At 45.1% G+C, this 14106-nt stretch overlaps 1 protein-coding gene across 1 annotated transcript in view; it reads right to left on the reverse strand.

Annotated features, from left to right (window-relative positions):
- Dock5 (dedicator of cytokinesis 5) overlaps nt 1-14106 on the reverse strand; it is a 192279-nt gene that overhangs the window by 128480 nt on the left and 49693 nt on the right. Inside the window, exon 2 of the mRNA XM_021181410.3 lies at nt 1928-2011. Within this exon, the coding sequence (XP_021037069.1) occupies nt 1928-2011 (84 nt within the window). The remainder of the gene's footprint in view (nt 1-1927; nt 2012-14106) is intronic.

Here is a 14106-nt window from a genome sequence, read left to right on the forward strand (position 1 = left end):
TCCATTCTTCTCTGATGTGATCCATAGGGCAATTAGGAAGCCCTCCTCCCACCCTACCCCCATATGCATCTCACAGAGAGAGAGAGAGAGAGAGAGAGAGAGAGAGAGAGAGAGAGACATAGACAAGAGAGTTTACTAGTAAAAAGGGAAGAATTTCCACCCAGCATTTGTGGTAGCTTTGTGCCTGGGGCATTTGCTGATGTAAGAAAGGATGCCTGAGTGGCTTAGAGTAACCTTTCTAAAAACCTTATATGGGGCCGTCAGGACAAAAATTAGAGAGCTGAGCCTCACAATTCGTTGGCTGTAATTTTGGTAAAGCATAAAGCTGTAGCATGGGTGAGGACAGTGACTAAAAGGCTTAATAAGCAGGAGTTAAAAGAGATGTTTAGCACAATTCTAAAACAGTAGGCCTATATATTCTAAAAACAGGTTTGAGCAAAAGAAAGTCCCATCTCTATAGAGACAGAAACGACGATCATGATGGAAAACTCAACACAGGAACCGAAAAAGGCAGAGAAAAGTTAGCATACAGCAGATTGAAAACCGGGTCTACATAATCTGGATCCAAATGTTACCATGGAACTTAGTTCTCAACGATCCTTATGCATACATTTCTTTGAGCCCACGTGGAAGTTATCAAAGTTAAACATGTGCTTTGAACCTACACGGTGGGAAAGTATGTCCGCGAAAACCACAGTATACGTTTACCTGCCCCTCTGACAAAGGACTGACAGAGCAAGGTCTAAGGGGACTGTGGTTTCCAGAAGCAAGAGTCCTAAACCATGCATGACAGGTGGTGTGAGTAGAGCACTAACTTCAAACCAATGGCTAGTGCGGCCTGAAGGTGGCAGGGCGGTAGTTAAAGCAGGAACACGGATGGAAGAGTCCACATAGCCCTCTCTGTCTCCTTGCTACCCCTGGGAGCCTAACAGCTACCACGGAACTGTACAGAAGGAAAAGTGGTGCGAGGGCCCAGCTCAAAGGGAGGTAGCCATCACAGCAGTGCCTCATGCAAGCAGAAGGGTGACCTAGCTTCACTATGGCCAAATCCTGATCCCTTTTTCCTAGGCTTCCCATCTTTCCCCCTCCTAACCTGGAGATCTGCACAGGCTTGTAAGTGACACTTTTACACGATCCCCACATTTACCCATGCAGAGTGTCTTTCTCAATAAGCTTTGCTCTAAGAGAAAAAAATATCTGCCTAGCTCCCTGTCACTGTCTCTTAATCCCAACTTTCATGGGTTATGATGGACTGGGCTCAAAGGTTTGTTCTCTGTCTTGCTCCGTGACCTCAGTGGCTTGGATACACTTTTGTTGTACCAGGGTTTGGGTCTAGAGATGTGAATTCCTGGGGGAGGTCTCCTAGGATGGGAGGGGTAGATGCAGGCATGCTCTGTGCTTTGCACAGTCTTAGGAATTGCTCCAGTTAGACAGAACCACTTCCCAAGCCTGAGCTGGCTGGAGGAAACAGACAAACACAAGCAGGACCTGCCGTTATCGTCCTGACCTAATTCTCTCAGAGTCTCAGTACTGCCACAAAGCTCTGCCCTCATTCTGCCCCCCAACCCGGAAACGCTAGGCACCAAGTAGAAAGAGACCCACCCTGAAATGGTGATGCTTCCTTCCAGCTACTACAGGCCTGATGTTCTGAGTGTGTGTGTGTGTGTCCCTAGCCTGCTCTGCAGCTAACTCTTTTGCATCCGGTGACGAGAATCTTGACTCTGGTGTCCGGGCATATCCACATTCCCATGAAGCGGGTGTGTTGAAAATTACCCTCCGTATAGGGCTGTGTGACCTTAGGTACTTCCTAGGCTCTCACTGTTGGCCCTGCAGCAGGAGGAGTAGAGCACATGGATCCTAACACTTAGTGCTTCATTATTAACGAATTCTTCGTGGGCCCCACCCAGCAGAAGGCCGATACACTCACCCTCATACATCTCCAGGATGTGGACGGTGTCACCGATCTGCAAGGAGAGCTCCACATCTTGAGATGCATTGTAGTTGTAGATGGCTGTTAAGGAGAGGAACAAAAGGGGTGGATTAGAAAACATGCACTTTTTAAAAAGTTACTGCCCAATATATTTGTTCTCACTTGCTTTTCTGCTATGGTGATAAAATCCTGACCAAGTTTATAATCTATCATCTAGAGGAGCCAAGGCGGGAGCTCAAGGCAGGAACCTGGAGGCAGGAACTGAAGTAGAAACCACGAAGGATCATTGCTTTCTAGCTTGCTTCACCTGGCTTGCCCGGCTACTTTACTTAAACAGCCCCGACCCACCTGCCTAAGGATGGTACCACCCACCGTGGGCTACCCTCCACCAGCCAACAGATCGGACAAGCTCTCAGACCAATCAAACCAAGAATTCATCAGCTTAGGCTCCCTCTTTCCAGGACTGTCAAGTTAACAGCCAACACTATCCATGACAGTATTTAATAAGCCAGAGCCACCTCTGTTGAATGATTTCATATTATCCTCTGTATGTAAAGCATTCAACAGAGCTGTATATGTCCTCAATATGCTGACTGGTTGCCTAACACATACCACATCCTGTGTCAGATAAAAAAAACATAGATGTAGCCTCTGTTCCTAGGAAACATGATAGTCTAGTGGGAGGAAGAAAGATATCGAGTGTACAATCCGGATCCCAGAAATAACTCTTTAATTGAACTTGGGACAACACTACCGAAGAATCCAGGCTAGAGAATACAATGAGAACCTCTGTAGGTCAGTCCCCTGTCCATGAGACAACAGCCAACATGAAACTCATTTAAGCTTACAGTCTTCAGGGCACGGGGGAAGTGGGGGGAGGGTCTCTTGGCTTTCTTGGCAAGGTGCTCAGCAGTCATTTGAAGGCATTTGAGTGACATCTACCTCTATAGGTCACAATGCGGGGATGGTGCCTTTTCCCAGCCCTCAATACCCTGGGGACAGAGTAAACCTAGCACCCCATAATCCTGAAGATCATGTTAAGTCCCCAGAACAGAAGGCAGCAGACTAAATCACAACAGAACCAGGGGTGACCAGGCCAGAGCTTTGCATAGGTGCTTTACCATAACTCCACAGGAGTGACTAAGAGGCATATGAAAACACACTCAATAAGGTTAGTCACAAGGGGAATGCAAATCAAAACCCCCATCAGATGCCACATCCACACCTCCTGGAACAGCTGCATTTAAAAAGATGCTGGCCAAGACAACGGAGCAGCTCGAACTCACCACCTTGGCTGGTAGGACTGCAAAATGGGAGCCCCTTTAGAAACAAGATCGACAGTTTCTTAAAAGTTAAGTAAACTTACTAATTTATTTAAATTAGTTTAAATGTAAATTTAATTAATTTTTATTTTTAATAAAAATTAGATTTATAAATTAATTAATAATTAGATTTAAATAATTAGACTCAGCAAACCCACTCCTAGGAGAGCAACAGAAAGAAGAGAAACCTACACACTTACACAATACCCTTAGCTCAATGTCAGTAGTTGCTACATTGGGAAGAGATTTCTAAACCAATCTGCTGCAGCTGTGGGTGCTGCCTCATTAGGATCTTTGGTTACCTCAGGGTGTTTTTCTACAAGGTGAGGAAAGATTAGAATGTGTGGAAGCTGAGACGTGCTGTGCCAGCCACCATTAGGAGCCGGCAGTAGCATGGGCTGGACTCTCCTGGGAGTCTCCAGGGGGCATGCAGACCAGTACACACCTTCATTTCAGAACTCTGGGCTCCAGAACTTGAGGTAACACATTCCTGTTGTCCCCAGCCACTGAATATGCCACCATTTGCTATAGCAGCCACTGGAAACCAACGTGGCTGTGCTAATAAACAAGATGAAACAGGTCAGCTATGGCTGGATACACAGCTATGCATGGTATAGTGTGCTGCGATGTCTGCACCAGGTGAACTGCACAACCCCGCCCTGTGAGGATAGGAAAACTCACTGATATCCAGTCTCTTACAAACTGTGGTGCGGCACAGACAGAGCCTAAGCATACCCTCCCCTACACTGTCACTCCAGATGACTGACAGACCTAAAATAATGTTGGTGGTAGTAGGTAACGGTTACATTGTATCACATCAGAACTACAACCTGTGAAGTTTCTGCCCGGTAAACCTGAGGACCTGACATTGGAAACCCAGCCCCCATTTTTATGCCAGGTTTGGGCACACGTGCATCTGTAACCTTGCCAAGGGATATGAAGGCAGGAAGATCCCTGGGGCTCCCGAGTCGGCCAGTCTCTCTAGTCAGTGAGCTACAGGTTCAGTGAAAGAACCTGTCTCAAAAAATAAAGCGGAGAGCAGTGAAATAAGAGACCTAATGTTGACCTCTGCCCTCCACACACATATATCCTATATGCATGCATATACATGTACCCATGAATACATACATACAACACACACACACAGAAAAAAATGAGAAAATATATCTACACATATTCAATAGACACAGTATCTTTTCTGAATAGTTTTGATCTGAAGTGAATCACACCTTGTTAAACAATATCGAGTCCCCTTCCCACCATCAAACATATTGACTGGTTGCCTATTTTGTATCACAAACTGTCTTAGAGAATAACAAACACAGCGATGTGGCTCCTGAGCCCTAGTTAAAACAGATAGAGGGCTGACAAGTATGCTAAGTAAAAGAAGACATAGGCAAATATATTTATATTCCATGTGTCTCAGGAGATGACAATCTGTCAGCCATTACAACAATTATTTGCTGCTCTAGCATATGGGTATGAGAATGGCCCCCTGAGCAATCTATCCATTGAGGAACTTGTTAGGGAGGTGAACGCACCTCAAACTGAACTGTGGCGACAGTTAAATGGTTCCATCATTACTTACTGAGGTCACTAGACTGGGGGCTGGGAGGAATGCTCAGTGGTTAGAGCTCTTACAGCTGTTGTAGAGACCTAGGTTCAGTTCCCAGCACCCATATCAGGCATCATAACTACAGTTTCAGGGGACCTAACACCATCTTCTAGCCACAGATACTTGCTTGCGTGTGGGGCACATAAATTCACACAGGCACACACACACATACACACAATTATACATAAATAAAAACAAGCATTTCAAAAAAAAACCATTGAGCATTGAAAATACATGGATATGACTGTATATTATGTTTCAGAGAAAAGGTTCATTAAATAGATTTATTTTTTGTCTTTATTAACGGGTAATCCGTATCCACTCCCCCAAAAAAGTACCAACTTGGGAGACTCAGCTATAAACAAAGAATTCCCTGTAGGATTCATCTCTGCAGGTCTGAACAGCAGGATGATCACTCAGTCCATCCTCATATCCTACTCACTAGGGAAGAGAGGTGTCCCATCATTGCCTGTGGCTGGGCATATCCTGTTCTTCCCTCCCTGGGCTGCAGCCCAGCTCCTATCACAGTAAACTTGTCAGCATACACCCCCCACCCCCGCCTCCGGAAGAGAATGAGCACGCCCGCGCCCCCCCCCCCCCCGCCCCCGGGCTCCTCTCAGAAATGGCCTCTCCCTCAGGATGGAGGTCACAGTTCCGAATAGTGTCCTTCTGCAGGGTACTTGGAGAAGTACCCTGGCAGCTGTTTTCTATTGCGCTTTCAGAGTAGGCTGTGGTTTTTGAATAAGGACTGGTTGGGGAAGTGGGTTAGGAGAAGTGACACAGAAGGCAGGAGGAGGGAGTTCAAGCATCCCAGGCCTGTTGATGAGTTCCCAGCCTCCAGCTGCTGCTATTACACACCAGTGCAACTCCATCTGACTGCTACAGTTTGCTCCAAGGGTTTACCCCTAAAGGATATGGTGGGTTTGCTACTGAAAACATGGCCCTGAGATTCCCGACACCACCTTGACTCCATTCACAGCTGTCCCCTAAAATGCTTCTTCCTACCACCCCTCCCCCACGGAAACAGGAAGTAGTGAGGCCTCTTTGTCACAGGCTGGGTAATGGCCATCTTCACTCTTCCTGATTCTTAGTCACGGGAAAGTAAGCAGAGGCTCTCAAAGGCAGTCTCCTGCTGTCGGCTCCAGGTAAAAGCACCTGCCTGGGACTGATGGAAATACAGGTGTGCATATTCGCACGTACACATGCACGTCTGCATGTACACATGAGTACACACACACACACTCACAACCAAAGACCAGCAATCTCCAAATGTTCCAGCCCTATAATTAAGGCTGCACTTTTCCTCTACCATCTGTCAAACTCACCCTCTTCTCTAGCCCATACTCTCAGATGCTCAGGGGCTGGAGAGATGGTTCTGCAGTTAAAGAGCACCAGCTGCTCTTCCAGAGGACCTGGGTTCAATTCCCAGCACCCACAAAGGGACTCACAACCACCTGTAACTCCAGTCCAGGGGCTACTAGGCCCTCTTCTGGCCTCCGCAGGCACCCAGCACATATGGTACAGAGAGACACATGCAGACAAAACAGCTGTGCACATAACATAATTTCTTTCAAAGAGACTTATAATCTCCTTAAAAATCGATGTGCAACTCCTGTCTTAACCACCGCCTCTCTCTTCTTTAGAACAATCCAAATCTCACATCCACAATTCGACTCCACAAACAGCCCCTGAGCACCCCTCTCCACCTTGCATGACGTCTCTCTTCTCTGAAGTCCCACAGCTTTCCCCTTCCAGAAATCCCAGTTAGCAATCCCAGATAGTCCTGTGCATCTGTCGGCCACAATGAGGAGGTGAGGCCCTCCCAAATGTGGACCTGTCTTCAGACTGCCTTCGGTCAACTCCTCGTGAGACAGAGACTTAGACATAACCCAAAGAGTAGTCCAAGGTACAAATGACAACTCTTGACTTGCTTACATATTGTTTTATTTTGAGTATCACCATAGGCCATGTTATCCTCCTAACGCTATATATCTATATATCCTAACGCTCTGTATCTTTATATCCCCAGTCTCCATCTTCCAGGGCTGGAATAGCAGGCTTGTTGCCACCCACGTTCAGTGTATGTGATGTTAGGGATTGAACCTAGGGCCTTTGAGCATGCTCGGCCAGCATTCTAATATCTGAGCCATGTTTTCCACTCCTTATTCTACATTTTAAGCATATAGTTTGTCTTTTTTTTTTTAATATCCTATTAACCTGTCTTCCCATCTCCATTCCTCCATCCCTAGCGCCCTTCTTCCTTTCAAATACTCTACTTTCACATTACATATACGTGCATGTGTGTGTATATACATACATACACATATGCATTTAGAGTACAGCATCTGTCGCATCTGTCATTCTCAGGCTGACTGACTGCTGATGCAAGGCTCTACACTTTTATCACCTCCCTGCAAATACATAATTTCATTCTTACTTTTTAATGGCCGAATAAAAACTCCATTGAATATGCACACATTTTCCCAAAAAAAGTATTTGTAAATATTATTTATAACTCTTCTATAAAACACACAAGACAGTCCAGTCATTCGTCCTTCTTCCCCCAATGCAACCGTGTTTCTGCATCTCTCCAAAATGTCACCTGTGGTTTCCCATTGCACAGGAATAGGTTATCAGAAGTTACCCCCCAGATACTTGATCACACAAGAAAAAAAAAACATGTATAATTCCTACTGGGGACAGATTTCTTCAGCAGTGTTCTTCAGAAATGGGCCAGAACACCTGTGCTCTACCCCATTCATGTCTCTGGGTAAACGTGTAAACAAGACTGCAGTCACTTACGATCTGGTCCTTCCAACTCAGATCTTGAGAGCCCCGCCCTCCACTTCCCTCACCTGAGGACACCTCAGATTTCCCCTGCAGCTACTCTTACACAACTCTGCCAAACCACACAGCATGCAACAGGAAAGCCGAGACTAAACACTAAATTCAGCCTGGCAGCAGCAAGGCTCTCGGTGAGAGAGTCCAGTCACCTCTGCCCAGGATGGTCAGTAACGGTAACAGCGTACCCTGGAATAGTCTACAACCAAGATTCCTCTCACTAAACGGAATTGCTAGCTCTAAAGCCATCCTTTACCATACAAACCCATGGCTGGTGATCACCCTGTGATAGCCTGATACTGTTTTAAGCATTAGGAGAGAAACTAATGTTTTCATTCTAGAACGTGAATAACTGTTACAAAGAACTGGTTACAAAGAATTGTTACAAAGAATTGTTACAAAGGACTGGGGAGATAGCTCAGTGGTTAAGAGCAGTGACTGATCTTCTAGAGGACCTGGGTTCAATTCCTAGCACCCACATGACAGTTCTCAATTGTCTGTAATTCCAATTCCAAAGGCTCCAACACCCTCACACAGACATGCATGCAGACAAAACACCAACCAGTGCACATAAAATGAAAATATTTTTTTTATTATTGTAAATATCAATGCCTGTACATTATGTGCATTATGTGTCCTTGGGGCTTGGGGAGGTGGTGAGCCTCCATGTGGGTGCTGGGAATCAAACCTGGGTCTTTCATAATAAGGAGAAGTGCCTTTTATCACTGAGCCAACTCTCCAGCCATTATTTTAAAAAGGAAGGAAGGAAGGAAGGGAGGAAGGGAGGGAGGGAGGGGGAGGAAGGGAGAGAGAGAGAGAGAGAGAGAGTTAGTTGAACAAACCCTGGGGATGTAGCACTGGTGGCAAAGAGCACTTACACATGAGCCCTGGGTTCAACCCCCAGCACAACATAAACTAGGCATGGTGGCACATGCCGTAATCCCAGCTCCGGGAAGGCGATGGCAGGCGGGAGAATCAGTTCACTCTTGCCTACTCAGAAAGCTGTGGCCAGACTTGGTTACAGGAGAGCCCTTCTCAAAACAAAACAACAAAACCCCAGAAAGTGAAAAGGGACAGCGAGGGACAGAGCGAAGCTAGGATGTCCTAAATTAAACAGAGCAGAATTCGAGACTCTTTTTTTCTTCCCTTTTTTCATTTGCAAACAGCATGCCTTTCAAGGACTTAACTTAATCTAGACCTCAGTTTCTCATCTATAAAACAAGAACCAGACTGGATGACTCAAGGGCCGTTAGCTCCAGCTTCCTGATTCATGAAGTGACAATCCAGGCCAGAGAGCCGCACTGCTTTGAACTGGCAGGCACCACCGCAAGCTCTTGTTTTGTCTGAGGAAATTAAACAAGAATAGGGAGTCGGCTGCGTAAAAATTGCTTCCCTGACTGCTTTGTACAAGGTTGGGAGAGACAAATTGCTGGAATTCTTCCCTAAGCAGCTTACGGTTTATACCAGGAAAGTGTAGTTTTTGCAGAGCCAAACAGACAAGACAGTATGTCTACAAATGTAAAATAAGTTTGCATCCCACCAAATCCTAGATTTAGCTTTTTCTTTGAAACGAGGCTTATAGGGGGGAGGGGGGGGTCTGAAGATGAAAGAAAATTGAAAGTTGCATAATAAGCAATCAAAAGAACATTTTTAGAAGCTGCAAATAGGACCAGTTTTGAAGAAGGGAAGTCTGTTGGCCACGAGCTATAAATCTTTCTAATGAATTGAGATCTTTCACGAGTTCCCAAATTATAGTCCCCCAAGGAACAACTGGAACCTTTAATTTTTTTATAGATAGAATCTACAGAAGTGTCCAGCCAAGCAAAGGATACGGTCCCAAGCTGAGTCCTTCACTAGTCAGAATATTAAGGTGATTAATGGATTTATTCATCTCCATTTTTGAACCTGATGTATGTCTGTCTGTCTGTCTCTCTCTCTGTATGTGTGTGCATGTGCATATGCCAAGGTCTCCTACCTCGGTCCCCAAGGCAGGATAAGCCTGTACCACTACATTTGTTTTGTTGTTGTTGCTTTTTTTTTCATTATTATATTTATCTATCCTGGGTTTGGCCATTAGTTTTATCAAGACTAAAGAGCCGCAACTATCTTTGACATTCATTCTGGCTTTAATGCACTAATGTTCTTAAAGGCCAAATGGAATTTTTTTAATCTTAAATATAACATCACAATAATGGTGAGAAAATGATATTCGACAACAGGTATCCTACCAAGAAGTACAAAAAGTCCATCACTTCATGCCAACAATCAGGTTTCAAAGTGGCCTATGTGCACTGTGATAGCCATGTCGCATCCTGCGCTGATGTGCCGGAGCCAGGGGCTTCCAATCAGATGCCTGCTGCAGTTCTTTACAACAGGGCCCTCGCCCAAGAGAAACAGGAGCTTTCAGGTTTCTCATCTCTCAAGCACTCAGAAGAACAGTGGCTGTCACAGTGACAAACTTACTGGCTATTATTCCGCAAGCTTCTTTGTTGTTGTTTTTATTATTACTTTATGTGCATCCGTGTTTCGCCTCCACGTATGCCTATGTGAGAGTGTTAGAGGCCCTGGAACTGGAAGTATACACAGTTGTGAGCTGCCATGTGGGCATGGGGAATTGAACCCAGTTCCTCTGGAAGAGCAGCCAGTGCTTATAACAGCAGAGCCTTCTCTCCTAAATTCCAGAAGTTTCTAATCTGAAGATCCTATGTAAATGTATAGGTTGAATGTCTTGACCTTGATAGAGATTAGCCCAACTCTAGATTACCAGAGCTGGTACCAAAAGCCTACAAGTCACCTCACCTAAACTAACATGGGATTAAGTTCAATCTTTTATGAGAGGAGAGCTGAAACACAGCAATTCAAAATTACAGAACAAAAAAGTCTGTGGGACACAGGGACTTTTCCCCCCACAGCTTCCTCAACTGAAGAACAGAGGTCACAGCCCATTACTCATACGGTTTGTGGAGCCCAGAAAGGGGAATCTGTGCGGTGGCCCTCGGACTATGACTAACACCTAGCAGGCATGGACTCTAGGGCAGTCACCTGCCCTCTCCTTTGTCCCCTTCCTTTCCCTGCTCAGCTTCCTACTTAAAGCACAACAGCACCTGTAATCCTTAAGGATGGACGCTGTCTTGCTCGCCTACGTCAGCAGCCACCGAAAGAAAACTGCCAATCAAGAAGCACTGGAACAATCAGGGGAGGAGGTGATCTTCCAAGTCCATCCTGGGTTGCTGGACAGTGGCCTGCATTTGATGGGTATGGGGGTGCGGGTTGCATTTTATTGTAGGAAGCTAAGTGTTACTCGGAAGAAGCAGCACTTCGATCTGGGATGATGTCTGAGTAGCTAAGTTCTCTTCTCTGCCTCCTCCTATCTCTTCCAAGCATTTCTGTAATGACTCAATGGAGGAGCCACGATGTGAGTCAGAAGGGCCAGCAATACTCTACATCAGACCTCTCCATCTGAAGATCACTGGTTTATCTGTCTGTCTGTCTGTCTGTCTGACTGACCTTCTGTTCCTTTTCACTGAACTCCTTCCTGGTAATCAAAATAAGAGGAAAAGAGAGGGGGGAGGCTCTGATTCTAACTAAGACAGTTTTAGGCACACGTGAGAGAGAGCAGCCCAGAACATCCAATCACAAACGCTCTCATAAGACTGCAGGGGAGCCAGGCGTGGTGGCGCACGCCTTTAATCCCAGCACTTGGGAGGCAGAGGCAGGCGGATTTTTAAGTTCCAGGTCAGCCTGGTCTACAAAGTGAGTTCCAGGACAGCCAGGGCTACACAGAGAAACCCTGTCTTCTGAAAACTTAAAAAAAAAAAAAAAAAAGACTGCATCAGAGAAACCAGGCTCATTAACATATGCCTGGAGTCTCAGCACTAAGGAGACATGATCAGGATGACTGAGTGACCTGAGTTCAAGGCCAGCCTACTCTCTACACAACAAGAATCAGATTAGCCACTGCTAGTCTACCTAGTGAAGACTTGTCAAAACAAACAAACAAACAAACAAATAATAAATGATTGCTCCTGACATAGGTTCTTGTTAAATGAAGATTAAGTGATCTATGCTTAAATCAGTCATATCTAAGATTCTTTTGAGTTTGCGGCATCCAACAGAAAGCATAAGTGAGGAAGAGAATAGGAAGCTAGAAACCAGGATAATAGAATCTAGGAGAAGCACCGTGAATGGCAGTCAATGATGTGGGCGGCTACTTTTCTCCGTATGGACAAAGACTCTAAGACAAATGTCATTTCAATGAGGAAAACAACGATCCTCAACCAGGCTACCAAATCTGTTCATTTCCGTTATCTACCTGCACGGGTGAGCATTCCAGTAGCAGCTTTTAATCTGAGTGTACTTCCTAGCAGAACTTGCAACCCCACGGCCCATCCAAGGGCAAGGGATGCCCTGCAGTCCCAGGATCATGCCTGGGAGGATCCTAAAACTGAACCTCGGCTTCTTTGACCTTACAGATACTAGAGCCCCAACTGACTGACCCTCAGTGAGAAAATACAGATACTTGTGTGTGTGTTTATGTATGTGTCTGTGTGTGTGTATGTCTGTGTGTGTGTATGTCTGTGTGTGTGCCTGTGTGTGTGCCTGTGTGTGTGTGTATCTGTGTGTGTGCCTGTGTGTGTGTGTCTGTGTGTGTGCCTCTGTGTGTGTGTGTATGTGTCTGTATGTGTGCCTGTGTGTGTGTGTACACATACGTTTCATGGAGGTCAGAAGCATCAGGTCCCCCTGGTGCTGGAGTTAAACATGGTTGTGAGCTGTCTGAGGTGAGTGCTAAGAACGCAGGTCCTCTGCAAGAGAGGTTTGTGCTCTAACCACTGAGCCATCGCTCCAGCTCTGTAAGTGATCATTATAATAAGCTAGAATACACATCACCCTGCATTTAACCATACTTCTGAACAGAGAAAACAGCAGAGGCATAAAAACAAATGAGTGGATTAAAAAAAGATGGGTAACAGTGCAGCCATCAAGCCTGACCACGAGGCCTCAATGGCTAGGACCCACAGAAGAGAAGGACAGAACCAACTTCTGCAAGCTGTTCGCCGCTCTCTACTCATGGACGGACACGGACACGGATGGACACGGACAGACACACAGACACACACACATACACAACATTTGAGAAAAATAAAAACAAATGAGCAGCTACCATTTGTGTAAGAAATAAGTGATCTGTAAATCAGAAAGTAAGCAATTATCAGATCCATTGTTGTATACGAGCTCATTCTTTTATATATTTATCATATATGTCTGTACACACATATATTTAGCAATAAAAATAATATATTTGTGTGTTTGTGTGTGTGTGTGTAATTTTTTCAGTTTCACCTCTTAGAACCTAAAGGCACATACAACACTCCCATCCCACATACATGTTTTACATCCCACAGACAATATTTCACGATAATCCCCTTACATTTCAAAAAGCTTCCCATGCAATCCATTTTCTACTTGAATACATCTAATGGCAACCAAATGTAACATTAAAAAGTTTTGCAATTTCAACATGCCTCTTGATTTATCCCCAAAGCAATAAAGTATTTTTAGGCATGAATACTCATAAAAGGAAAATATAGTTCATAAAAAAAAATGTGACCACCAAACTTATAAAACCAACTAAATGTGAATAGGAAAATCACATTTCTACAGAGAAATCTAAGCTTGATGGCTTGCTTGTCTTCTGGCATTTAAAAATAAAAGCCAGCCAGGCAGTGGTGGCGCATGCCTTTAATCCTAGCACCTGGGAGGCAGTGGCAGAGGCAGGCAGATTTCTGAGTTCACGGCCAGCCTGGTCTACATAGTGAGTTCCAAGTTCCAGGACAGCCAGGGCCACACAGAGAAACCCTGTCTCGGAAAAAAAAAAAAAAAAAAAAAAAGCCACTCTAAAAATCAGTGGGAAATCTGTTATTCTTCCATATTACAATGCTATACTTCATTTTCTTTTTTTTTCTTTTTAATATTTTTTATTACGTATTTTCCTCAATTACATTTCCAATGCTATCCCAAAAGTCCCCCATACCCTCCCCCACATTTCCCTACCCACCCACTCCCATTTTTTTGGCCCTGGCATTCCCCTGTACTGGGGCATATAAAGTTTGGGTGTCCAATAGGCCTCTCTTTCCAGTGATGGCCGACTAGGCCATCTTTTGATACATATGCAGCTAGAGTCAAGAGTTCCAGGGTACTGGTTAGTTCATAATGTTGCTCCACCCATAGGGTTGCGGATCCCTTCAGCTCCTTGGGTACTTTTCTCTAGCTTCTCCATTGGGGCCCTGTGATCCATCCAATAGCTGACTGTGAGCATCCACTTCTATGTTTGCTAGGCCCCTGCATAGTCTCACAAGAGACAGCTATATCTGGGACCTTTCAGCAAAATCTTGCTAGTG

This window comes from Mus caroli, unplaced genomic scaffold (assembly GCF_978045245.1).
Source record: "Mus caroli unplaced genomic scaffold, Mus_caroli_1 scaffold_12, whole genome shotgun sequence".
In the NCBI taxonomy this organism is placed as follows: domain Eukaryota; kingdom Metazoa; phylum Chordata; class Mammalia; order Rodentia; family Muridae; genus Mus; species Mus caroli.